This window comes from Crotalus tigris, unplaced genomic scaffold, assembly GCF_016545835.1.
Source record: "Crotalus tigris isolate CLP2741 ecotype Arizona unplaced genomic scaffold, ASM1654583v1 scf7180000018825.4774228, whole genome shotgun sequence".
Taxonomy (NCBI): domain Eukaryota; kingdom Metazoa; phylum Chordata; class Lepidosauria; order Squamata; family Viperidae; genus Crotalus; species Crotalus tigris.
Window position 1 is genome coordinate 4,314,313 of NW_024097215.1, and position 27,304 is coordinate 4,341,616.

The following is a 27,304-nucleotide window of genomic DNA, read 5'->3' on the forward strand; positions in this document are numbered from 1 at the left end:
TTCTGTTTTGGGATGTCCTGTTTGCAAGTTTGTCGATGACGTGACAGAATAAGGAGCAATAGAAACAGTACTTTAGACTGCAGTGTTTCTCAACCTTGAAAATTTTAAGGCATTGCTGGCTGTGGAATTCTGGGAGTTGAAGTCCACATGCCTTAAAATTGTCAAGGTTGAGAAACACTGCTTTAGAGAAAGACTGTTGTGGTTCAAAGCATTTGTATGTTTATTTAAGAGAATGCTTAGAATTCAATGCATGCAAAGTGTTTCAGTGGGAGAGTCCATGGAAGTTTCTGTTCCTTCCTCAGCTGCTGAATCCAGCCCCTCTCAAAGGATTCTATTAATCCAATCAAGCATTGTAGTGAGTGTTACCCTGGAAAGGAGACAATGAAAATCAAGTTGTCAACAGTAGATTTTTCAATAGTGTGCGTAATTGCTATGTGATTCCCATTGTCCATTCGAATGTGGAAATGCTCACATAACCATCTGCAGAGAAAACCATAAAAACAAAAGGCTACTTTTAGGGCACTTATTTATGAAATTTCTTTTGGTGTTTTTAACTTTCTAAATGATTACTGATTGATCCCAATGATGATCACCAGTTTCCCCTAATACTAGTTCAGGACCTAGATTGCAAAACTTCCTTACCAGTAGGTTTGCATTCTTTTAGGCATTGCTCCTCAGTTAAGAAGTTGTTTGCATTCCCTAGACATCCACTATAAAGAAACACCATACACTTCCCATGTGCTGCGTTGAAAACAAAGCGAACAGTAGGAGACCAGCACGCTCCTATTTTTGGTTGAAGTAAACATTTCTCAGGAAGAATAACTGAAAGTGAAAAGAAGAAAATAAGACAGACTGTCCTTTTTAAGGAAAGTCAAAAGATCATCACATGAAAATATATCCAGAGTGCAGGGCAACATGAATATTTGAGCATCTACTGGAAAAGTAGATCCTGAACAATCCACTCCAAACGTCAGAAAAAGTGAAAACAGTTTGCCTACCCTAACATGGCGAGAACACTCAAATTTGAGTCATTGCCACTTGCCATTAGTTCAGCTAAGAAGAGGCACGAGATCCCCATTCCTAAGATCCCAGACTTCTGGGATGGACGGAGGAGCTCATGAGAGAGGTTTCCTCCCAATTGCTTGAAGGTTAGCGTTTATATTCCAGCAGGCAGAAGGAGAAATCCCTTCTAGAGCTGGGCATTCAACACTTGGAGGAAGGGCACCTGGAAGTGGAAGTTCCCAAGACTTCACATGGACCTTCTCTTCACCCAGATTTAAGTATTTGCAGAGTCTACTTATGATGGATCCCCAAAATTGAATTTTTATTATCTTTCTATAAAGGTTGGAATCAAGTAGGTCTCTATAATTTAGCTCAATAGTAAGACTTATGAACCGCTTACAAACAAAAAGGGGGACAGCGGTGGCAGAGGAAATAGGATGAGTTAGGAGAGTAGCCAGTACACTCAAAATATGCCAGGTATATTACAGACAGTGAGTCAAACAAAGTCTCACAAATGAACAACAACTGACTGTTCCTGTGAGGAATCTATAATTTTCTTTGATTATTCAGTATTTTGCTTCATTCCAAGGTGATTCCCTTTTATTGATTGAGTGGAGACACAAAACTGCAAGAAAAATAGTAAAAAGAAGAAGGCTACCTTTATAGCACTTCTTTAGGAAATTTCTTTTTGCATTTTTACCATTTTAAAAGATCTGATTTTGCTGATTCCACCCACTTTTAAGCTCCTCTCCCTAGTTCAGGGCCTGGATTGAAGAACTGAGATCAAGGTAACTTTGGGACTCGAGCTTTCAGATCAATGATTGCCGGACAAGACTAAAATGCCATTGTTCCAAAGGCAAAGATTTAAATGTCTTCCTTACTTGAATTTTGACATGTAGCTCTGCACTGAAGCCAATATAGAAAGTTGTTTTTATTTCCTCCACATCCACCATAATAGAATTCCTCACAGTTCTTAGTTGCTGTGTTATAATAAAAACGAGGAAAGGAACCTCTGCACCGTCCTACTTCTACATTCTGCAAACATATCGCTTGAGGGTCACCTGAAAGTGAAAAGAAGAAAATTAAGACAGACTGTCCCTGAAGATCATTGCATGAATATATATTGGGTTCTGACTCCAGAGTGCAGGGCAATGTGAATACTTGAGCATTTACTGGAAAAGTAGATCTGCTCCAACTTCAGAAAAAGTGAAAACAAGTTGCCAGCCCTAACATAGATCGAAAACTCCAATTTGAGTCATTGCCAGTTGTTATTAGAAGTCCTCAAAGAATTGAATTGCAGACACAAGCTGCTGTACCCCTAAGAAGAGGCACCAACCCCCATTCCTGAGATCCCAGATTCCTGGGATGGGCTGAGAAAGTCATCAGGGAGAACTTTTGTCCCGTTTGCTTGAAAGTTGGGGCTTGTATTCCAGCAGAAAGACGAAGAAAATGCTTCTGGAACTGGGAATTCAACACTGGGAGGAGGGAAACATGAAGGTGGAGGGGAAGGTGGGCCATTCTCTTTCCTCCTCTTCCAAAGAGTTTGCAAGTACCTTCTCTTCAACCAGGTCTAAGTATTTGTGGTGTCTGCTTAAGGTTGGAAAATTCATATATTGTTTATTTTCCAGTTCCCAAATACATTGCTCTGAATCTGTTGCTTCTTGTTGATCTACGAAAAACAGTAGCTGTAGGCTTTAGGAAAAAATATTTGCTATAGCTTTGCTATTAAAGTTTTTTATATATATATTTGTGTGCCAAAAAAAGATTTCAATTTCTTTCTTACCAACGCTTTGGCATTGTTTTATGCATTCGTTCAAAGTTAAGAAATTATTGGCATTCCCTCCACATCCACTATAAGTGAACATCATACATGCCGCTTTTGGTGGGTAGAAAAAATAGCGAAGAGAAGGAGACATACACCATCCTATTGTAGGTGTATATGTACATTTCGCGGGATACACACCTGAAAGTAAAAAGAAGAAAATAAGACAGTCTCTTTAAAGGAAACCCACAAGTTCATTCCATGAAAATAAACTGTTCTGACTCCAGTGTCCAGGGCAATGTGAATATTTGAGCATCGAACTGGAAAAGAAGATCCTGATTACTATCTGCTCCAAATCTCATAAAAAGTGAAAATACTTTGCCCTAACATAGTACGAACATTCAGATTTGAATCATTGCCAATTGCCATTGGAAGCCCTACAAGGACTGAAGTGCAGCCTGATAGACTTAAGCCAATCTACCCCTAAGAAGATGACTAGCACTTCCATTCCTGAGATCCCAGACTTCTGGGATGGACTGAGATAGTCATTAGGAAGAGCTTTCGTCCCTTTTGCTTGAAGGTTAAACTGAAGGAGAAACCTTTCTGGAACTGGGCATTCAACACTGGGAGAAGGGGCACCTGGAAGTGGAGGGGTGATGGGGCCAGCCTCTTTCCTCCTCTTCCAAAGACTTCACATATACCTTCTCTTCAATCTGGTTTAAGTATTTGTGGCGTCTGCTTAGAGTTGGAAAAATCACATGTTTATATTCCAGTTCCCAAATACATTGCTCTGCATCTGTTGCTCCTTGTTGATGTACAATAAACAGTAGCTGTAGGTTTTAGGAAGAATATATTATTCATAGGATAATATATAAAGGAATATACCTAAAAGGATATGCAACAAAATTCCACTCAGATTTTATTTAATCTTTTTATACTGTGTCAAGATCTCCACTTCCCCAAATTTGAAAAATGCTCACATCCCAAAATGATTACCCAGAACTAAGACCGACAGAGAATGCTGAAGTAAAGGGACTTTTATTCTGTTTGTTTCCAATGATCTACTCCAGAAACTGACTTCCTAAACTAAATCCCATGTGTTAAAGGTCCCTCCAACATCAAGTGGGTTCTTCATGTGATTATATCTTGGAAGACAAAGGGGCAGTGGCACGCGGAATGCACATAAGTTTGGAAGGAAAAGAAAGTTCTTGCTACCTACCTATAGAAGAGGCATCCCGAAAGCAGAAAATGAGCAGTCCAAAACTGAGGAGCATGCAGTTTGAATGAATCATGGTGATGAAAACAAGTATCCAATGCTGAGTAAAGTAATTTTATAGATTGTCCAACAGTGAAGTACACCTGGGCATTCATGTGGTTAGAGCACTAAGGTCCAGTTCCCCAATATCTGATTAATGCTCACAACCAAAAATGGTTACTCCAAGGATCGACTGGGAACACTACTGAACAATGAGTGTTATTAGGAGTCAATAAACCTCTTCAGAATGAGGGACTGACTTCTTAAAAGTTTATTGACTTCTAAAGTCAATCCCTCGTTCATGTTGTTGGAACAAAGAGGTCATACTTAGTGATCCTGAGTACAGTTCCACCCGTCATCCATAAACAGGTCTACACAGAGCATGGCAAATGAGTAAGCAATTGTACCTTAATTAAAGTGAAGGCATGAGGGAAGAGATAAAAAGGAAAGAGGTATAATTACTTAGCACCATTTCCCCTCCCTTATTATCTTTCTCTCCTTGCAAACCACCTTTATTTTTACAAGCTCCATACTCTGCTATATATTTACACAATGAAAGTTCTCATCTTTTTGGTTCCATAGTCTTGTCTAATCCAACCATGACTCTAACTCTGTGTCGCCTCATGAACAATTTGCTTTTTCTTCATTTACTCCTTTTGCAATTTCATTCCCATTTATTTGCACTACCTAACTGAATCACTTTAATTCACTTTTGTATTCATTCATTCCACAACACAAAGTCTTGACCTTATTCCTTGTTGCTCTACCATACAAATAGTTAAGCTTCCTGGGGTGTCCCTGCCAGGCTTCCCAGCTTTCAGTTCCATATAACAAAGTAGACAAAAGCACACTCTTATTACAGTCATTTTTCTCTTACTTCATGATTTATAGGCGAGCACAAACTTTTATCCTACTGTCTACCAGCATTTGAATATGTTCAAATTTTAAAATGTTCTCCTATTTTAGTACACATTTTTTCACATTTATGGCCAGCTCTACCTCTGATAAGGAGACCAACAATGAGCATTCCAGAAAACCTGGAAGAACTGCTGCCTGAGTTGCTGAAGGAAGACAAAGTTGTGCTGTCCAGACATTTGTGCGTGTGATGCTGGTGCTGCTATTGCTATCTGAAGATGAGGAGTTTGAGCAAGGGTGCACCACTCGGACAGTAGAGCAGAGCAGAGCAAGAACATTCTGCAAGACTCCTTGCAAAAAAGGAACCTCATTCCTTCAAATAAGCAACACTGGGACCGTTTTTATTTAAGAAGAGCATAGAGTTCAAGCCTCTCCATTGGCAACAACCGATTGCTTACCATTCCCCGTGTGCCTTTCCTTCTGATCTGAACCTTGTGACTTTGACTCTGGCCTCATGTAACCCCCCCCTCCCCACCCCAGCAAAACCAGACTGGAAAAATTGTGAGCTTATTCCACTTTATTGTAAGGCTGCGTTAAGAGAATCTTGCAAGTCAAAAAGTACGAATTTCCCACTGTCTCATTTTAACCACCTGATAAGTTAGTGTGAACCTCTTCTAAATTTCTTTTTCTTAGTTATGGGCTTCCCCTGGCATTTATCTGATCCTTAACTAGGTAGCAATTTTTTCTCTCATTTTCCAAGATCATTCCAATGTACCATTACATCACTCTCACTCCCCTTCTCCCAAATTCCCAAGGGAAACAAGTTGAGGGCTATGAGAGGGAAATTTTATTATTTTTATTTGTTTGCATTGTAGGAAATGCAGCCGGACTTTGGTGGTGCTTTTATTGTTAGCCGCCCAGAGTCCTGCAGGAGTGGGGCGGCTTATAAATTTTAAAAATAAATAAAATAAATAAAAATAAATGTATATGTGTATGTGTATATATGTGTGTGTGTGTGTGTGTGTGTGTGTATGTATGTATGTATGTATGTATATATATGTACGTATGTATTCCAGTTCCCAAATACATTGCTCTGCATTTATTGCTCCTTGTTGGTGTACAAAAATAGTACATGAACATTTTTTAATGTACAAAAAAATAGCTAAAACGATAAAATTATTATTATTCATAGGAAAGAAACTGCAAGAAAACTTCTACTTGGATTTAGTTCTGCCTTTTTAAACTGTGTCAGACTATCCTGTTCCCCAATATTTGAATAATGCACACATCCCAAAATGGTTCCCCCAGAACTATGGACTGACTGGGAATACTGCAGAAAGTTTTTATTCTGTATGTTTTGGATGATCCATTCCAGAACAGAACTTCCTATAGTGCAGTGGTGGTGAACCTATGGCACGGGTGCCAGAGGCAGCACTCAGACCGGTCCTAGGCCTTCAGCTGGGTTTTATAAAACCTTTTCACTTTAGGCCTCCATCACCGTGTGCAAAAAAAAAAAAAAAAGGTTCAATCAGTCAATTTCAGCATCTTGCGGGAAAAAAAAAGATCTTGCAAAGTTGGAATTGATTGATTGAACTTTTTAGTCCCACCCAGTCTGCCATTACCACCACAGCCACGCCCACCCAATGGGCCACACCCATCCTACTGGCCACACCCAACCATTGGGCCACACCCACACGGCACTGGACGATGCATAAGTGGGTTTTGGGTTGCAGTTTGGACACTCAGTCTCTAAAAGTTTCGCCATCACTGCTATAGTGTATGCCATATTCTGGTGGCTGCTCCAACATTAAGTCTGTTGTTAATGTGACACATTTCTTGGAAGGGAAGGGTCAGTTGCCCTCCCTCAACAGAGGGGGAGGGATACAACATCTATCTCCAGTCTACAACACAGTCCTTTCAACAGTTCCAAGAAGGCTCCACACCCATTTGCACCATTCTGGTGACCCTGAGGGCCCAGGTAAACCTCCAAATGGCCTCAACGACTCTCTAAAACAGGAGTGTCAAGCTGCCACGGGCCAGACATGTCACCAGGTAACTGTGCCCACCCCATTGCCAGCAATGGAGAAAAAACTCTGATATGTTGGGCGATGTCACGTAACGTCGCAGGTTTGACATGTCTGCTCTAAAGGAATGCAAATGACCAGCTGTCTGCAAGGAGTAGAATCCTTTCCATTTCCCCACAATCTAGTCAGAGCTGAAAAAGCATTTTTAGGTTGCAAGCAGATTGAACGTAGGTGTGTGTGGGGGGGAAGAAAGGTCTACCCATCTCCAGAAGAGATGGTGCTGTAGGCAAGAATCCAATTTTGAGTCGAGCCATTTTATAGATTGTTCAATAGGGAAGTAGTCCTGGGAATTCATGTAGTTGGAACAACGAGGTCATAACTAGGGACCCAGAGTACAGTTCCACCCGTCATCCATAACAGTGCTTTATGGAGCATAGCAAATAAGTCAGGAATGTACCCTAATTAAGTTGAATTCATGAAGAAAGGGATAAGGACAGAGCTAGAAAGACTGCACCACCTCCCCTCCACTCTGTATCTTTCTATTCGACAAACCAACATTCTTTTTACCAACTCATATTCCGAGGATCTCACCTCTTTCTTTCTAGAGTCTCATCTAATCTACCCAGAACTCTTAATTCTTTGCCTTCCTCATTATTAAGAATTCACTTATTCATGTTTAGTAATGTGTTTCCCATAAATATACTACACTAGACTGAATCACTTCCATTCACTTTGTATTCATTAGGACACATATATTCTAAACCAGAGGCCCCCAACCTTTTGGGCACGAGGGACCAGTTCTGTGGAGAAGGGTTTTTCTGCGAACCCGGAGGGTGCATGGTGTTGTGTGCTGCCTGTATCCCATGGATACACATCAATCATTCTCACTATCCTTCAACCATAGGGTGGAGTTGAAGTCCACATGCCTTAAAATTGTCAAGGTTGAGAAACACTGCTTTAGAGAAAGACTGTTGTGGTTCAAAGCATTTTTGTGTTTATTTAAGAGAATACTTAGAATTCAATGCATGCAAAATGTTTCAGTGGGAGAGTCCATGGAAGTTTCGGTTCCTTCCTCAGCTGCTGAATCCAGCCCCTCTCAAAGGATTCTATTAATCCAATCAAGCATTGTAGTCAGTGTTACCCTGGAAAGGAGACAATGAAAATCAAGTTGTCAGCAGTAGATTTTTCAATAGTGTGCGTAATCGCTATGTGATTCCCATTGTCCATTCAAATGTGGAAATGCTCACATAACCATCTGCAGAGAAAATCATAAAAACAAAAGGCAGCTTTTAGGGCACTTATTTATGAAATTTCTTTTGGTGTTTTTAACTTTCTAAATGATTACTGATTGATCCCAATGATGATCTCCAGTTTCCCCTAATACTAGTTCAGGACCTAGATTGCAAAACTTCCTTACCAGTAGGTTTGCATTCTTTTAGGCATTCCGCCTCAGTTAAGAAGTTGTTTTCATTCCCTAGACATCCACTATAAAGAAACTCCATACACTTCCCATCTTCCGCGTTGAAAGCATAGCGAACAGAAGGAGACCAGCATACTCCTAATGCTGGTCCAAGTAGACATTTCTCAGGAACTAAAACTGAAAGTGAAAAGAAGAAAATAAGACAGACTGTCCTTTTTAAGGAAAGTCAAAAGATCATCACATGAAAATATATCCAGAGTGCAGGGCAACATGAATATTTGAGCATCTACTGGAAAAGTAGATCCTGAGCAATCCACTCCAAACGTCAGAAAAAGTGAAAACAATTTGCCTACCCTAACATGGCGAGAACACTCAAATTTGAGTCATTGCCACTTGCCATTAGTGCAGCTAAGAAGAGGCACGAGATCCCCATTCCTAAGATCCCAGACTTCTGGGATGGACGGAGGAGCTCATGAGAGAGGTTTCCTCCCAATTGCTTGAAGGTTAGGGTTTATATTCCAGCAGGCAGAAAGAGAAACCCCTTCTAGAGCTGAGCATTCAACACTTGGAGGAAGGGCACCTGGAAGTGGAAGTTCCCAAGACTTCACATGGACCTTCTCTTCACCCAGATTTAAGTATTTGCAGAGTCTACTTATGATGGATCCCCAAAATTGAATTTTTATTGTCTTTCTATAAAGGTTGGAATCAAGTAGGTCTCTATAATTTAGCTCAATAATAAGACTTATGAACCGCTTACAAACAAAAAGGGGGACAGCGGTGGCAGAGGAAATAGGATGAGTTAGGAGAGTAGCCAGTACACTCAAAATATGCCAGGTATATTACAGACAGTGAGTCAAACAAAGTCTCACAAATGAACAACAACTGACTGTTCCTGTGAGGAATCTATAATTTTCTTTGATTATTCAGTATTTTGCTTCATTCCAAGGTGATTCCCTTTTATTGATTGAGTGGAGACACAAAACTGCAAGAAAAATAGTAAAAAGAAGAAGGCTACCTTTATAGCACTTCTTTAGGAAATTTCTTTTTGCATTTTTACCATTTTAAAAGATCTGATTTTGCTGATTCCACCCACTTTTAAGCTCCTCTCCCTAGTTCAGGGCCTGGATTGAAGAACTGAGATCAAGGTAACTTTGGGACTCGAGCTTTCAGATCAATGATTGCCGGACAAGACTAAAATGCCATTGTTGCAAAGGCAAAGATTAAAATGTCTTCCTTACTTGAATGTTGACATACAGCTCTGCACACAAACCAATATACAAAGTTGTTTTCATTTCCTCCACATCCACTATAAACGAATTCCTCACAGTTCTTAGTTGCTGTGTTATAATAAAAACGAGGATAGGAACCACTGCACCGTCCTACATCTAGACCCTGCAAACATATGTCACGACGGTCACCTGAAAGTGAAAAGAAGAAAATAAGACAGTCTCTTTAAAGGAAACCCACAAGTTCATTGCATGAAAATAAACTGTTCTGACTCCAGTGTCCAGGGCAACGTGAATATTTGAGCATCGAACTGGAAAAGAAGATCCTGAGTAATCTGCTCCAAATCTCATAAAAAGTGAAAATACTTTGCCCTAACATAGTGCGAACATTCAGATTTGAGTCATTGCCAATTACCATTGGAAGCCCTACAAGGACTGAAGTGCAGCCTGGCAGACTTAAGCTGATCTACCACTAAGAAGATGCCTAGCGCTTCCATTCCAGACTTCTGGGATGGACTGAGAAAGTCATTAGGAAGAGCTTTCGTCAAATTTGCTTGACGGTTAGGGCTTCAGTTCCAGCAAACTGAAGGAGAAACCTTTCTGGAACTGGGTATTCAACACTGGGAGAAGGGGCACCTGGAAGTGGAGGGGTGATGGGGCCAGCCTCTTTCCTCCTCTTCCAAAGACTTCACATATACCTTCTCTTCAATCTGGTTTAAGTATTTATGGCGTCTGCTTAGAGTTGGAAAAATCACATGTTTATATTCCAGTTCCCAAATACATTGCTCTACATCTGTTGCTCCTTGTTGATGTACAACAAACAGTAGCTGTAGGTTTTAGGAAGAATATATTATTCATAGGATAATATGTAAAGGAATATATCGAAAAGGAAATGAAACAAAATTCCACTCAGATTTTGTTTAACCTTTTTATACTGTGTCAAGATCTCCACTTCCCCCAAATTTGAAAAATGCTCACATCCCAAAATGATTACCCAGAACTAAGGACCGACACAGAATGCTGAAGAAAAGAGACTTTTATTCTGTTTGTTTCCGATGATCCACTCCAGAAACTGGCTTCCTAAACTAAATCCCATGGGTTAAAGGTCCCTCCAACATCAAGTCGGTTCTTCATGTGATTATATCTTGGAAGACAAAGGGGCAGTGGCACGCGGAATGCACATAAGTTTGGAAGGAATAGAACGTTCTTGCTACCCACCTACAGAAGAGGCATCCCGAAAGCAGAAAATGAGCAGTCCAAAAGTGAGGAGCATGAAGTTTGAATGAATCATGGTGATGAAAACAAGTATCCAATGCTGAGTTGAGTCATTTTATAGATTATCCAACATGAAGTACATCTGAGCATTCATGTGGTTAGAACACCAAGGTCCAGTTCCCCAATGTCTGATTAATGTTCACATCCAAAAATGGTTACTCCAAGGACCGACTGGGAACACTACCGAACAGTGAGTGTTATTAGGAGTCAATAAACCTCTTCAGAATGAGGGACTGACTTCTTAAACGTTTATTGACTTCTAAAGTCAATCCCTCGTCCATGTGGTTGGAACAAAGAGGTCATACTTAGTGATCCTGAGTACAGTTCCACCCGTCATCCATAAACAGGTCTACACAGAGCATGGCAAATGAGTAAGCAATTGTACCTTAATTAAAGTGAAGGCATGAGGGAAGAGATAAAAAGGAAAGAGGTATAATTACTTAGCACCATTTCCCCTCCCTTATTATCTTTCTCTCCTTGCAAACCACCTTTATTTTTACAAGCTCCATACTCTGCTATATATTTACACAATGAAAGTTCTCATCTTTTTGGTTCCATAGTCTTGTCTAATCCAACCATGACTCTAACTCTGTGTCGCCTCATGAACAATTTGCTTTTTCTTCATTTACTCCTCTTGCAATTTCATTCCCATTTATTTGCACTACCTAACTGAATCACTTTAATTCACTTTTGTATTCATTCATTCCACAACACAAAGTCTTGACCTTATTCCTTGTTGCTCTACCATACAAATAGTTAAGCTTCCTGGGGTGTCCCTGCCAGGCTTCCCAGCTTTCAGTTCCATATAACAAAGTAGACAAAAGCACACTCTTATTACAGTCATTTTTCTCTTACTTCATGATTTATAGGCGAGCACAAACTTTTATCCTACTGTCTACCAGCATTTGAATATGTTCAAATTTTAAAATGTTCTCCTATTTTAGTACACATTTTTTCACATTTATGGCCAGCTCTACCTCTGATAAGGAGACCAACAATGAGCATTCCAGAAAACCTGGAAGAACTGCTGCCTGAGTTGCTGAAGGAAGACAAAGTTGTGCTGTCCAGACATTTGTGCGTGTGATGCTGGTGCTGCTATTGCTATCTGAAGATGAGGAGTTTGAGCAAGGGTGCACCACTCGGACAGTAGAGCAGAGCAGAGCAAGAACATTCTGCAAGACTCCTTGCAAAAAAGGAACCTCATTCCTTCAAATAAGCAACACTGGGACCGTTTTTATTTAAGAAGAGCATAGAGTTCAAGCCTCTCCATTGGCAACAACCGATTGCTTACCATTCCCCGTGTGCCTTTCCTTCTGATCTGAACCTTGTGACTTTGACTCTGGCCTCATGTAACCCCCCCCTCCCCACCCCAGCAAAACCAGACTGGAAAAATTGTGAGCTTATTCCACTTTATTGTAAGGCTGCGTTAAGAGAATCTTGCAAGTCAAAAAGTACGAATTTCCCACTGTCTCATTTTAACCACCTGATAAGTTAGAGTGAACCTCTTCTAAATTGTTACTTAGCTATGGGCTTCCCCTAGCATTTATCTGATCCTTAACTAGGTAACAATTTTTTCTCTCATTTTCCAAGATCATTCCAATGTACCATTACATCACTCTCACTCCCCTTCTCCCAAATTCCCAAGGGAAACAGGTTGAGGGCTATGAGAGGGAAATTTTATTATTTTTATTTGTTTCCATTGTAGGAAATGCAGCCGGACTTTGGTGGTGCTTTTATTGTTAGCCGCCCAGAGTCCTGCGGGAGTGGGGCGGCTTATAAATTTTAAAAATAAATAAAAATAAATGTATATGTGTATGTGTATATATGTGTGTGTGTATATGTATGTATTTTTTTTAATGAAAGTTTTTTATTTTTTCCATATAAACATTATTAAAAAAAATATACAATACAATTTTAAGATAAAATAAACATTATTACGACCTGCGCACTCCCCCCAGGCCGCGTCCACCCTCTCTTAAAACATTCCCTACTTCCCTCCTCTTTCTCACCTTCCATCCTACTCTCTTCCCCTTCCCTTCTCCTCTCACTACCCTACTTCCTCTCTACACTTGCCCACCTCTCATCCCTATCAAACCCATGAACGCAGCATAAGGGGAGTGCCCAGGCCGCACCCCTATAAGCAACCATTATCTATATTACACTTACCCCCCCCCACATTTCCTCCCTCCCACCCCCAACCCCCCTCCCTTCACTTCCCAGAGCAGAATACAGGGTTAATAATTAAAAGAATTTATAATAATAAGAAAAAAGAAAAGAAAAAGAAAAAAGAAAAAAAAGAAAAAAAGAAATAATAATAATAATAAATATATATATATCATACTTAACCTTTAACTCCAATAGCCTATAAGACAATTCTCTGTAATATTTACTATAATATTCATTCATAAAGTAAATGAAACTTTTTAGTTCCATACTTTTTCTGAATATATTCTATCCATGTTCTCCATACAGTAATATATCTTTCTTGTGTATGATCCTTTAAATAGGCAGAAATTTTTGCCATCTCTTCAAAACTAGATACTTTAAATACCCATTCTTCTAAAGTAGGCAAAGAATCTTTCTTCCAATATAAACCTATTAATAACCTTGCGGCAGTTAATAAAGTCAACATCAAAATAGTTTCTTTATCATTTAAATCCACAAAGATACCCAATAAAAATATTTGAGGAGTAAACTTTATCTTCCTTCTAAAAATCTTTTGAATGTTCCACCAAATCATAATCCAAAATGCCTTTACTTTTTTACAATTCCACCAAATAGGAAAATATGTCGCATCTTTATTGCCACATGTCCAACATTTGGGCTGTATGTTAGGATACATACAAGATAATTTTTTAGGATCTAAGTGCCATCTGTAAAACATTTTATAAAAATTTTCTCTCAAATTTTGAGCTTGTGTAAATTTAACATTTCTAGTCCAAATTGTCTCCCATAAATCCAGTGAAATCAGTTCCTGTATATTTTGAGCCCATTTAATCATACAGTCTTTAACCAATTCTGTTTCCGAGTCTAACTTTAATAAAACATTGTAAATTCTTTTTATATGGGCCTGACTCTGATTTTTATTCTGAATAACCAATTGTTTATCTTCTAATGTTATTCCCTCTTTTTATCTACAGTCCATCTATCCACTATTTGTAAGTATTGAAACCATGATTGTAGAGTATTTTCTTGCCTTAATACATCTAGGGCAGTGGTTCTCAACCTGTGGGTCGGGACCCCATTTGGGGTCGAATGACCATTTCACGGGGGTCACCAAACCATGCTGTCCGCCATTTTTTTTCTTTTTCCGTAGCTGTCCTACTCCCTCTTATTGGTGGCCACACCCACTTGGGGGTCACCACAACATGGGGAACTGTATTATGGGGTCACGGCATTAGAAAGGTTGAGAATCACTGATCTAGGGATTTCAAATGCCAATTCGAACCAGACCAAATTAACAATTCTTTATACGAGATTTTATCGAAATTTGTCCCCTTAGAAATTCCCTCAATTGCATGTCTGGGAATCCCCCAGATAGGTATTTTATAATTCAATCTAAAATAATACTTTTTCCAAACACGAAGTAAGGCATTCCTCAAAATATGTACGTATGTATGTATGTATATGTACGTATGTATTCCAGTTCCCAAATACATTGCTCTGCATTTGTTGCTCCTTGTTGGTGTACAAAAATAGTACATGAACATTATTTAATGTACAAAAAATAGCTAAAACGATAAAATTATTATTATTCATAGGAAAGAAACTGCAAGAAAACTTCTACTTGGATTTAGTTCTGCCTTTTTAAACTGTGTCAGACTATCCTGTTCCCCAATATTTGAATAATGCACACATCCCAAAATGGTTCCCCCAGAACTACGGACTGACTGGGAATACTGCAGAAAGTTTTTATTCTGTATGTTTTGGATGATCCATTCCAGAACAGAGCTTCCTATAGTGCAGTGGTGGTGAACCTATGGCACGGGTGCCAGAGGCAGCACTCAGACCGGTCCTAGGCCTTCAGCTGGGTTTTATAAAACCTTTTCAGTTTAGGCCTCCACCACCGTGTGCAAAAAAAAAAAAAAAGGTTCAATCAGTCAATTTCAGCATCTTGCGGGAAAAAAAAAGATCTTGCAAAGTTGGAATTGATTGATTGAACTTTTTAGTCCCACCCAGTCTGCCATTACCACCACAGCCACGCCCACCCAATGGGCCATGCCCATCCTACTGGCCACACCCAGCCATTGGGCCACACCCACCCGGCACTCGACGATGCATAAGTGGGTTTTGGGTTGCAGTTTGGATACTCAGTCTCTAAAAGTTTCGCCATCACTGCTATAGTGTATGCCATATTGTGGTGGCTCCTCCAACATTAAGTCTGTTGTTAATGTGACACATTTCTTGGAAGGGAAGGGTCAGTTTCCCTCCCTCAACAGAGGGGGAGGGATACAACATCATCTATCTCCAGTCTACACAGTTCCAAGAAGGCTCCACACCCATTTGCACCATTCTGGTGACCCTGAGGGCCCAGGTAAACCTCCAAATGGCCTCAACGACTCTCTAAAACAGGAGTGTCAAACTGCCACGGGCCAGACATGTCACCAGGTAACTGTGCCCACCCCATTGCCAGCAATGGAGAAAAAACTCTGATATGTTGGGTGATCTCACGTAACGTCGCAGGTTTGACATGTCTGCTCTAAAGGAATGCAAATGACCAGCTGTCTGCAAGGAGTAGAATCCTTTCCATTTCCCCACAATCTAGTCAGAGCTGAAAACGCTTTTTGGATGAGAAGTGAAATGTCTTTAAAAAAAACAAGAAAGTCCAGTTGCCTCCTGAAAAAGCATTTTTAGGTTGCAAGTAGATTGAACGTAGGTGTGGGGGGGGGGGAAAGAAAGGTCTACCCATCTCCAGAAGAGATGGTGCTGTAGGCAAGAATCCAATTTTGAGTCGAGCCATTTTATAGATTGTTCAATAGGGAAGTAGTCCTGGGAATTCATGTAGTTGGAACAACGAGGTCATAACTAGGGACCCAGAGTACAGTTCCACCCGTCATCCATAACAGTGCTTTATGGAGCATAGCAAATAAGTCAGGAATGTACCCTAATTAAGTTGAATTCATGAAGAAAGGGATAAGGACAGAGCTAGAAAGACTGCAGCACCTCCCCTCCACTCTCTGTATCTTTCTATTCGACAAACCAACATTCTTTTTACCAACTCCATATTCCGAGGATCTCACCTCTTTCTTTCTAGAGTCTCATCTAATCTACCCAGAATTCTTAATTCTTTGCCTTCCTCATTATTAAGAATTCACTTATTCATGTTTAGTAATGTGTTTCCCATAAATATACTACACTAGACTGAATCACTTTCATTCACTTTGTATTCATTAGGACACATATATTCTAAACCAGAGGCCCCCAACCTTTTGGGCACCAGGGACCAGTTCCGTGGAGAAGGGTTTTTCTGCGAACCCAGGGGGTGCATGGTTTTGTGTGCTGCCTGTATCCCATGGATACACATCAATCATTCTCACTATCCTTCAACCATAGGGTGGAGTTGAAGTCCACATGCCTTAAAATTGTCAAGGTTGAGAAACACTGCTTTAGAGAAAGACTGTTGTGGTTCAAAGCATTTGTATGTTTATTTAAGAGAATGCTTAGAATTCAATGCATGCAAAGTGTTTCAGTGGGAGAGTCCATGGAAGTTTCGGTTCCTTCCTCAGCTGCTGAATCCAGCCCCTCTCAAAGGATTCTATTAATCCAATCAAGCATTGTAGTCAGTGTTACCCTGGAAAGGAGACAATGAAAATCAAATTGTCAGCAGTAGATTTTTCAATAGTGTGCGTAATCGCTATGTGATTCCCATTGTCCATTCGAATGTGGAAATGCTCACATAACCATCTGCAGAGAAAACCATAAAAACAAAAGGCTACTTTTAGGGCACTTATTTATGAAATTTCTTTTGGTGTTTTTAACTTTCTAAATGATTACTGATTGATCCCAATGATGAGCTCCAGTTTCCCCTAATACTAGTTCAGGACCTAGATTGCAAAACTTCCTTACCAGGAGTAGGTTTGCATTCTCTTAGGCATTCCGTCTCAGTTGAGAAGTTGTTTTCATTCCCTAGACATCCACTATAAAGAAACACCATACACTTCCCATCAACCGCGTTGAAAACATAGCGAACAGAAGGAGACCAGCACCATCCTATTACTGGATCAAGCAGACATTTCGGAGGAAGAATAACTGAAAGTGAAAAGAAGAAAATAAGACAGACTGTCCTTTTTAAGGAAAGTCAAAAGATCATCACATGAAAATATATCCAGAGTGCAGGGCAACATGAATATTTGAGCATCTACTGGAAAAGTAGATCCTGAGCAATCCAAACGTCAGAAAAAGTGAAAACAATTTGCCTACCCTAACATGACGAGAACACTCAAATTTGAGTCATTGCCACTTGCCATTAGTGCAGCTAAGAAGAGGCACGAGATCCCCATTCCTAAGATCCCAGACTTCTGAGATGGATGGAGGAGCTCATGGAAGAGGTTTCCTCCCAATTGCTTGAAGGTTAGGGTTTATATTCCAGCAGGCAGAAGGAGAAACCCCTTCTAGAGCTGGGCATTCAACACTTGGAGGAAGGGCACCTGGAAGTGGAAGTTCCCAAGACTTCACATGGACCTTCTCTTCACCCAGATTTAAGTATTTGCAGAGTCTACTTATGATGGATCCCCAAAATTGAATTTTTATTGTCTTTCTATAAAGGTTGGAATCAAGTAGGTCTCTATAATTTAGCTCAATAATAAGACTTATGAACCGCTTATAAACAAAAAGGGGGACAGCGGTGGCAGAGGAAATAGGATGAGTTAGGAAAGTAGCCAGTACACTCAAAATATGCCAGGTCTATTACAGAGAGTGAGTCAAGCAAAGTCTCACAAGTGAACAACAACTGACTGTTCCTGTGAGGAATCTATAATTTTCTTTGATCATTCAGTATTTTGCTTCATTCCAAGATGATTCCCTTTTATTGATTGAGTGCAGACACAAAACTGCAAAAAAAATAGTAAAAAGAAGAAGGCTACCTTTATAGCACTTCTTTAGGAAATTTCTTTTTGCATTTTTACCATTTTAAAAGATCTGATTTTGCTGATTCCGCCCACTTTTAAGCTCCTCTCCCTAGTTCAGGGCCTGGATTGAAGAACTGAGATCAAGGTAACTTTGGGACTCGAGCTTTCAGATCAATGATTGCCGGACAAGACTAAAATGCCATTGTTGCAAAGGCAAAGATTAAAATGTCTTCCTTACTTGAATTTTGACATGCAGCTCTGCACTGATACCAATTTAGAAAGTTGTTTTCATTTCCTCCACATCCACTATAAACGAATTCCTCACAGTTCTTAATTGCTGTGTTATAATAAAAACGAGGAAAGGTACCACTGCACCGTCCTGCTTCTGGATCCTGCAAACATATCTCTTGAGGGTCAGCTGAAAGTGAAAAGAAGAAAATTAAGACAGACTGTCCCTGAAGATCATTGCATGAATATATATTGGGTTCTGACTCCAGAGTGCAGGGCAATGTGAATACTTGAGCATTTACTGGAAAAGTAGATCTGCTCCAACTTCAGAAAAAGTGAAAACAAGTTGCCAGCCCTAACATAGATCGAAAACTCCAATTTGAGTCATTGCCAGTTGTTATTAGAAGTCCTCAAAGAACTGAATTGCAGACACAAGCTGCTTTACCCCTAAGAAGAGGCATCAAACCCCCATTCCTGAGATCCCAGATTCCTGGGATGGACTGAGAAAGTCATCAGGGAGAACATTTATCCCGTTTGCTTGAAAGTTGGGGCTTGAATTCCCGCAGAAAGACGAAGAAAATGCTTCTGGAACTGGGAATTCAACACTGGGAGGAGGGGCACATGAAGGTGGAGGGGAAGGTGGGCCATTCTCTTTCCTCCTCTTCCAAAGAGTTTGCAAGTACCTTCTCTTCAACCAGGTCTAAGTATTTGTGGTGTCTGCTTAAGGTTGGAAAATTCATATATTGTTTATTTTCCAGTTCCCAAATACATTGCTCTGAATCTGTTGCTTCTTGTTGATCTACGAAAAACAGTAACTGTAGATTTTAGGAAAAAATATTTGCTATAGCTTTGCTATTAATGTTTTTTTATATATGTTTGTGTGCCAAAAAAAGATTTCAATTTCTTTCTTACCAAATCTTTTGCATTCTCTTATGCATTCTTCCAAAGTTAAGAAGTTATTGTCATTCCCTGCACATCCACTATAAGTGAACATCATACATGCCGCTTCTGGTGGGTAGAAAAAATAGCGAAGAGTAGGAGAGAAACAAATTCCTATTGTAGGTTCATATGTACATTTTGCGGGATATATACCTGAAAGTGAAAAGAAGAAAATAAGACAGTCTCTTTAAAGGAAACCCACAAGTTCATCGCATGAAAATAAACTGTTCTGACTCCAGTGTCCAGGGCAATGTGAATATTTGAGCATCGAACTGGAAAAGAAGATCCTGAGTAATCTGCTCCAAATCTCATAAAAAGTGAAAATACGTTGCCCTAACATAATGCGAACATTCAGATTTGAGTCATTGCCAATTGCCATTGGAAGCCCTACAAGGACTGAAGTGCAGCCTGGCAGACTTAAGCTGATCTACCCCTAAGAAGATGCCTAGCGCTTCCATTCCAGACTTCTGGGATGGACTGAGAAAGTCATTAGGAAGAGCTTTCGTCCCATTTGCTTGACGGTTAGGGCTTCAGTTCCAGCAAACTGAAGTAGAAACCTTTCTGGAACTGGGCATTCAACACTGGGAGAAGGGGCACCTGAAAGTGGAGGAGTGATGGGGCCAGCCTCTTTCCTCCTCTTCCAAAGACTTCACATATACCTTCTCTTCAATCTGGTTTAAGTATTTATGGCGTCTGCTTAGAGTTGGAAAAATCACATGTTTATATTCCAGTTCCCAAATACATTGCTCTACATCTGTTGCTCCTTGTTGATGTACAACAAACAGTAGCTGTAGGTTTTAGGAAGAATATATTATTCATAGGATAATATGTAAAGGAATATATCGAAAAGGAAATGAAACAAAATTCCACTCAGATTTTGTTTAACCTTTTTATACTGTGTCAAGATCTCCACTTCCCCCAAATTTGAAAAATGCTCACATCCCAAAATGATTACCCAGAACTAAGGACCGACACAGAATGCTGAAGAAAAGAGACTTTTATTCTGTTTGTTTCCGATGATCCACTCCAGAAACTGGCTTCCTAAACTAAATCCCATGGGTTAAAGGTCCCTCCAACATCAAGTCGGTTCTTCATGTGATTATATCTTGGAAGACAAAGGGGCAGTGGCACGCGGAATGCACATAGGTTTGGAAGGAAAAGAAAGTTCTTGCTACCTACCTACAGAAGAGGCATCCCGAAAGCAGAAAATGAGCAGTCCAAAAGTGAGGAGCATGAAGTTTGAACGAATCATGGTGATGAAAACAAGTATCCAATGCTGAGTTGAGTCATTTTATAGATTATCCAACATGAAGTACATCTGAGCATTCATGTGGTTAGAACACCAAGGTCCAGTTCCCCAATGTCTGATTAATGTTCACATCCAAAAATGGTTACTCCAAGGACCGACTGGGAACACTACTGAACAATGAGTGTTATTAGGAGTCAATAAACCTCTTCAGAATGAGGGACTGACTTCTTAAACGTTTATTGACTTCTAAAGTCAATCCCTCGTTCATGTGGTTGGAACAAAGAGGTCATACTTAGTGATCCTGAGTACAGTTCCACCCGTCATCCATAAACAGGTCTACACAGAGCATGGCAAATGAGTAAGCAATTGTACCTTAATTAAAGTGAAGGCATGAGGGAAGAGATAAAAAGGAAAGAGGTATAATTACTTAGCACCATTTCCCCTCCCTTATTATCTTTCTCTCCTTGCAAACCACCTTTATTTTTACAAGCTCCATACTCTGCTATATATTTACACAATGAAAGTTCTCATCTTTTTGGTTCCATAGTCTTGTCTAATCCAACCATGACTCTAACTCTGTGTCGCCTCATGAACAATTTGCTTTTTCTTCATTTACTCCTTTTGCAATTTCATTCCCATTTATTTGCACTACCTAACTGAATCACTTTAATTCACTTTTGTATTCATTCATTCCACAACACAAAGTCTTGACCTTATTCCTTGTTGCTCTACCATACAAATAGTTAAGCTTCCTGGGGTGTCCCTGCCAGGCTTCCCAGCTTTCAGTTCCATATAACAAAGTAGACAAAAGCACACTCTTATTACAGTCATTTTTCTCTTACTTCATGATTTATAGGCGAGCACAAACTTTTATCCAACTGTCTACCAGCATTTGAATATGTTCAAATTTTAAAGTGTTCTCCCATTTTAGTACACATTTTTTCACATTTATGGCCAGCTCTACCTCTGATAAGGAGACCAACAATGAGCATTCCAGAAAACCTGGAAGAACTGCTGCCTGAGTTGCTGAAGGAAGACAAAGTTGTGCTGTCCAGACATTTGTGCGTGTGATGCTGGTGCTGCTATTGCTATCTGAAGATGAGGAGTTTGAGGAAGGGTGCACCACTCGGACAGTAGAGCAGAGCAGAGCAAGAACGTTCTGCAAGACTCCTTGCAAAAAAGGAACCTCATTCCTTCAAATAAGCAACACTGGGACCGTTTTTATTTAAGAAGAGCATAGAGTTCAAGCCTCTCCATTGGCAACAACCAATTACTTACCATTCATTGTGACTTTGACTCTGGCCTCATGTAAGCCCCCCCTCCCCACCCCAGCAAAACCAGACCGGAAAAATGGTGAGCTTATTCCACTTTATTGTAAGGCTGCGATAAGAGAATCTTGCAAGTCTAAAAGTACGAATTTCCCACTGTCTCATTTTAGCCACCTTATAAGTTAGAGTGAACCTCTTCTAAATTTCTTTTTCTTAGTTATGGGCTTCCCCTAGCATTTATCTGATCCTTAGCTAGGTAGCAATTTTTTCTCTCATTTTCTTAGATCATTCTGACACACCATTACATCACTCCCCTTCTCCCAAATTCCCAAGGGAAACAAGTTGAGAGCTATGAGAGGGAATTTTTTTTTTTAATTTATTTGTTTAATTTCTATAGCAGTCCATCTCAACTGATTAACTCTAGGCTGCAAACTCTTCGAAAATGTAATTTTCAAGATCACTAGTAGCGGCCCTATATTATCTCCTCCCATTTATGTGACAGCTGCCCTCCCTTGAGAATCTGTGGTTTATACTCACATCTTGGTGCCTGATGTGGAAGGAGCAGATGTGTTTCCCCTTACTCGGGCTCTTGCTCTTCCCGAGGCTTCCTCCACCTCATAGATGAACTCTTCCTGATCATCTTGATTATCACCTAACTCCTGCAAGGCCAGTAGTAGCCAAGGAAAGGTGTGTTCATTCAAATATTGATCGTGAAAACCTTATACCAATTATGGAGCATGCACATCTATTCCTGACTCCCAAAGCATTACATGTCCCAAATTCATTGAGAAGATCTGCAAGGCTGTTCTTACAGATTCATTCCCTTTCTTTTTGTCTTTTATGTATTTGTCCTACCTTTTTCCATTTCTGCACATAATGTCATTCCTTTGAAAATTTCAGTTTTTAAATTCTTATGTGTTTGGTTTTTGAAATTTAAGAAACATCTTTATTTCGGTTAGAAATAAAAAAAAATGGGAGTGCAGTGGATCTGCAAGTTGAACATTACCTGCTCCCCCAATTATAATGATGTCAGGTGAGAAAGAAGGAAGGAGAGAAGGAAGGAAGGAAGGAAGGAAGGAAGGAAGGAAGGAAGGAAGGAAGGAAGGAAGGAAGGAAGGAAGGAAGGAAGAGGTTTGTCCATATATTTGGTTTAGCATTTGTCTTTCATAAATATCAGCTTCCCAAAATTTGAGTTATACCCTGATCTCCAATGTGTCCCTCCTCATTTAACTAAATGCCTTCCATGAAAATGGAGCAATCCTCCAACCAATGTTCATACTGTCCTTTATGCTAATCCCAAAAGTAAGATGTGATTGGGAATAATGCATCTCTGGTCATCCATTCCAGTCAATCTAACATATGGGAAGGGGACTTTCCACCATCTAGTCTATTTAATATCATCATTCATTAGTGTGGAGGGAGATCATATTGTGGATATACACAACTCTGTGTTTGGTTGGAAAAGATACCTAAATTTTGGTTAGGGGCAACCTAAAACAAAGTGAGCAAGTCTGAATGAACATGCAGTTGAACACAAGGGTCTGGTGCTTGCTCAGTCAAGCCACTTTTTATACGCACTATTGCAGAAGTCCCCAACCACAGAGAACCAGGCTGCGCAAGCAATGGGCAAGGAGACGAAACTCCACTCCCGCTGCTTGTACAAAACCATCCCTTCTCCCCCGCAACCGTAGTTTCCGCTAACCCTACTGGTCCACAGAGCCGGAAAGATTGGGGATCGCTGCATTGTAGGAAATGCAACTGGACATTCATATGGTTTGAACAATGAGCAGCTATGTAGGGACCATAAGTACATTTCTGGTGTAACTACGTATCCTCATCCTGGTTGAACAGTGCTGAAGAAAACATAGCTTAGTGTAACAATAAATTAAAGACATGTGGAAAGAGAAAAGGAAATACCTTACATGTTTTGCAAGCTTAGACACAAACCAATCCTCCTCACTATCCTTCAACTTTTGGGGGGAGTTCCTGACCCAGCTCAAAAGGGTTGACTGTGTGGGAGGAAGTCCAAGCAAATATTCCTGCCAGACCAGATGCTCAGCGTTCTCTATTCCCATAAGATGTATTTGAATATTCTCTCTATCTGATATATTCTGTATTGGGGTGTCCTGTTTGCACTGTTGTCAATGGCATGATAGAATAAAAGGAGTAGTGCAAATAGTATTTCAGAAACTGCATATTAGTGTGTCAAAACATTTGTATGTTTATTGAAGAGAATGTGTTAGAATTCAATGCATGGAAAGTGTTTCAGTGGGAAATTCCATGGAAGTTTGGATTCCTTCCTCAGCTGCTGAATCCAGCCCCTCTCGAAGGATTCTATCAATCCAATCAAGAATTGTAGTGAGTGTTACCCTGGAAAGGAGACAATGAAAATCAAGTTGTCAGCAGTAGATTTTTCAATAGTGCGCGTAATCGCTATATGTGGAACTGCTCACATAACCATTTGCAAGGAAAACTATTAAATAGGTTACTTTTAGGGCACTTATTTATGAAATTTTTTTGGGTGTTTTTAACTTTCTAAATGATTGCTGAATGATCCCAAAGATTAGCTCCAGTTTCCCCTAATACTAGTTCAGGACCTAGATTGCAAAACTTCCCTACCAGCAGTTCTGCATTGTTTTATGCATTCCTCCGAAGTCATGAAGTTGTTTCCATTCCCTCCACATCCACTAAAAATGAACATCATACATGTCCCAGTTACTGTGTCAAAAAAAAAGCAAATAGCAGGAGACCTGCAAGGTCCTATTCTTGGGCGAAGTGTACATTTCTCAGGAAATAGAACTGAAAGTGAAAAGAAGAAAATAAGCCAGACTGTCCCTTTTAAAGAAATCCAGAAGATCATTTGAGCATTTACTGGAAAAGTAGATCCTGAGAAATTCTCTCCAAACCTCAGAGAAACCACTTTGACTACCCTAACATGGTAAAAAAAAAACTCTCAGTTTTGACTCATTGCCAATTGTCGTTTGAAGGAACTGAAATACAATTTGGCCAGTGCAAGCAATCTATCCCTAAGAAGAGGCACTGAGCATCCAGGACCCCATTGGTGAGATCCCAGTCTTCTGGGACGGCTGAGAAAGTCATCAGGGAGAGCATTCTTTCATTTGCTTGAGGTTTAGGGCTTGTATTCCAGCAGACTGAAGGATAAATCTCTTCTGGAGCTGGGGATTCAAGCTGGGAAGTGGAGGGATGGTTCAGCCATTCCCTTTCCTCCTCTTCTAAAGACTTCATATGTATCTTTTCTTCATCCAAGTTTTAAGTATTTGTGGTATCTTCTTAGGGTGGGAAAATTCAAATGTTATTTATATTCTGGTTCCAAAATACATTGCTCTGCATCTGTTGTCCTTATTGATACATAAAAACAGTAGCTGTAGGTTTTAGGAAGAATTTCTACTTTGTAAGAAAGCGAATACAAGGAAATGCAAGAAAGCCTCTACTCAGATTTAATTTAGCCTTTTTGTACTGTGTTAAGATCTCCAGTTCCCCAATATTTGAATAATGCTCGCATCCTTAAATGGTTACCCCAGATTTAAGAACTTACTGGGAATGCTGCAAAAAAGGAAGATTTATTTTGTGGCTTTTGGATGATCCATTCCAGAAGAGGGCTTTCTAAAATCACTATCATATTCTGGGGGGGGAACCTCCATCATCAAGTCTATTGTTAATGCGATCATATTTTGGAATGGGAGGGAGCATTTGCAAGCAGATTGCACATAGGTGTGGAGGGGAAAAAAGAAAGATCTACCTGTATACAGAAAGCAGAAAATGAGCAGTCCAAAAATAAGGAACATGTAGTTTGAATGCATTATGGTAGTGAAAATATCAGTGGCTGCGTTGAGCTATTTTATAGATTGCTCAATAGGGAAGTAGTCCTGGTCATTCATGTAGTAGGAACGAGGAGGTCATATCTATGGCCCCTGTGTACAGTTTCACCGGTCATCCATAAACAGTGCTATATAGAGTGTAGCAAATGAGTAAGGAATTGTACCCTAATTAAATTGAAGGAATGAGGAAAGTGATAAAAAGGAAAGAGCTTTGCACTACCTCTCTGTATCTTTCTATCCTTGTAAACCACCATTGTTTTTACCATCTCCATACTTTGCTGTGCATTTCCACCATAAACGTTCTCATTCCTTTCTTTCCAGACTTGCATCCAATCCAAGCATGATACTCTAAATCTTGGCCTTCTTCATGAACCATTCGCTTTTTCTTCATGCATTGATTTTGCAATTCTGTTCCCATTAATTTGCTCTACTTGACTGAACCACTTTAATTCACTTTTGTATTCATTACATCCCACTAACTCTTGAACCCTGTTCCTACTTGCTTTACCGCACAAATAGTTTACGCATCCCTTTTCCCTGCCTTTAGCATCCTGTGGTGTTCCTGATGAGCTTCACGACTTTCAGTTCCATATAAGAAAGTAGGCAAAAGCACACTCTTATACTATACCACCAATTTTTTCTTACTTCGTGATATACAGTTAAGCACAAACTTCCATCCATCTTTCTATCAGCATTTCAATATGTTAACATTTCAATATGCATCACCCCATTTTTACTACACATTTTACCACGTCTTATGGCCAGCTCAGCCTCTGATGAGGAGACCAAGCTGCTGCAAGATCACAAGGGTATCCCTAAATCATCTCAGTGAGACAGCCATTCCAGGAATCTGATGGTGTACTTCACATCTTTTATATTTCCTCCTGCTTGGACTTTTGCTTTTCCTCACGCTCCCTCCACCCCAGAGATGAACTCTTCCTACTCGTCTTGATTAAAGCCTAAGGACAGGTGTGTTCAGATGTTGGTCATAAAAGCAGCATACCAATTGTGGAACTGCACATCCATTTCTGTCTCCCAGAGCATTGCATGTGCCAAATTTGTTGAAAATATCTGCAAAGACATTCCCACAGATGGATTTCTTATCTCTTTGTGTCTTTTTTTAAAGTTTTTTTATTAATAAAACAGTTAAAACAAAAAAGGACATAACGTGTCGTTCCAGTATATATAATCCTAACAATTTGTTCCTTGTCATACTTATAATCCTAATCTCTATGTATACATATTTTCCTATATAATACAGTCTCAAATTTGTTTCTCTATATACTAGCATACAGTTTTATATACCACAATCTTAACACTAACTTAAAGTCCAAATAGTTCTCCTTGACTCGTACCAGCAATAAAATTTGTCCCAGATTTCAAAATAGTCCATTTCTGTCTTGTCCTTTAATTCCATAGTAAGCCTATCCATATCAGCACACGATAAGATTTTATGTAGAATCTCTTCTTCTGTTGGAATTTCTTTATTTCTCCAGTTTGGTGCGTAAGCCAATCTGGCAGCCGTGAAGATAGGTAACATTAAGTAAAGTGCCCCTTTATCGTATTTCTGCGTAGCAATACCTAGTAAGAGGAGTTCTGTCCACCAATCAGGAGATGCTTGTTCTTCCAAATAAGTGACACTGGGCTGCTTCTATTTAAGAATCTGCAGTGAGCTGAAGGCTCTCCATTGGCAACAACAGATTGCTTACCCAGATTCTGTATGCCTTTCCTTCTGACTTTGATTCTGGCCTGATATAAGCCCCCTAAGTAAATCAGACAGGGGAACAAAATTGAGCTTATTCTACTTTATTGTGAGCATCTCTCCAATTCATTTAAAAGATCTGCAAGGCCGTTCTTACAGATGTATTCCCTATGATCTTGAGTCTTTTATATAC

At 39.8% G+C, this 27,304-nt stretch overlaps 2 protein-coding genes across 3 annotated transcripts; both read right to left on the minus strand.

The window, feature by feature from the left end:
- Positions 1 to 203: 203 nt before the first annotated feature.
- LOC120313997 (kunitz-type serine protease inhibitor bitisilin-3-like) lies at positions 204 to 4,200 on the minus strand. Of its 2 annotated transcripts, XM_039356588.1 has the most exons (5): positions 3,984 to 4,200; positions 2,786 to 2,965; positions 1,884 to 2,063; positions 643 to 822; positions 204 to 367 (listed from the first exon to the last, which is right to left on the minus strand). In XM_039356588.1, exons 1-5 carry the CDS (start codon positions 4,054 to 4,056, stop codon positions 363 to 365), a joined length of 618 nt encoding a protein of 205 aa, XP_039212522.1. In that variant the 5' UTR covers positions 4,057 to 4,200; the 3' UTR covers positions 204 to 362. The 2 variants fall into 2 exon arrangements, with proteins under 2 accessions (XP_039212522.1, XP_039212521.1); XM_039356587.1 differs by lacking the exon at positions 204 to 367 and having other exon boundaries at positions 457 to 822.
- Positions 4,201 to 16,439: 12,239 nt separating this feature from the next.
- On the minus strand, positions 16,440 to 20,634 carry LOC120313974 (tissue factor pathway inhibitor-like). Its single transcript, XM_039356534.1, has 5 exons — positions 20,233 to 20,634; positions 19,027 to 19,206; positions 18,125 to 18,304; positions 16,886 to 17,068; positions 16,440 to 16,610 (listed from the first exon to the last, which is right to left on the minus strand). The coding sequence occupies exons 1-5, from the start codon at positions 20,303 to 20,305 to the stop codon at positions 16,606 to 16,608; spliced, it is 621 nt and encodes a 206-aa protein (XP_039212468.1). The 5' UTR covers positions 20,306 to 20,634; the 3' UTR covers positions 16,440 to 16,605.
- Between the last annotated feature and the right edge of the window lie 6,670 nt (positions 20,635 to 27,304).

Bases quoted from the DNA above. Each gene is read 5' to 3' on its own strand.
- LOC120313974 (XM_039356534.1), bottom strand. From the start codon at position 20,305: ATGATTCGTTCAAACTTCATGCTCCTCACTTTTGGACTGCTCATTTTC. The intron at 18,305-19,026 runs GTAAGAAAGAAA...TTTCACTTTCAG, and splicing joins AAGAGAATGCAAAAGATTTG to CTGACCCTCAAGAGATATGT. The intron at 17,069-18,124 runs GTAAGGAAGACA...TTTCACTTTCAG, and splicing joins AGCTGCATGTCAAAATTCAA to TTATTCTTCCTCCGAAATGT.
- LOC120313997 (XM_039356587.1), bottom strand. From the start codon at position 4,056: ATGATTCATTCAAACTGCATGCTCCTCAGTTTTGGACTGCTCATTTTC. The intron at 2,064-2,785 runs GTAAGAAAGAAA...TTTCACTTTCAG, and splicing joins AAAACAATGCCAAAGCGTTG to GTGACCCTCAAGCGATATGT. The intron at 823-1,883 runs GTAAGGAAGACA...TTTCACTTTCAG, and splicing joins AGCTACATGTCAAAATTCAA to TTATTCTTCCTGAGAAATGT.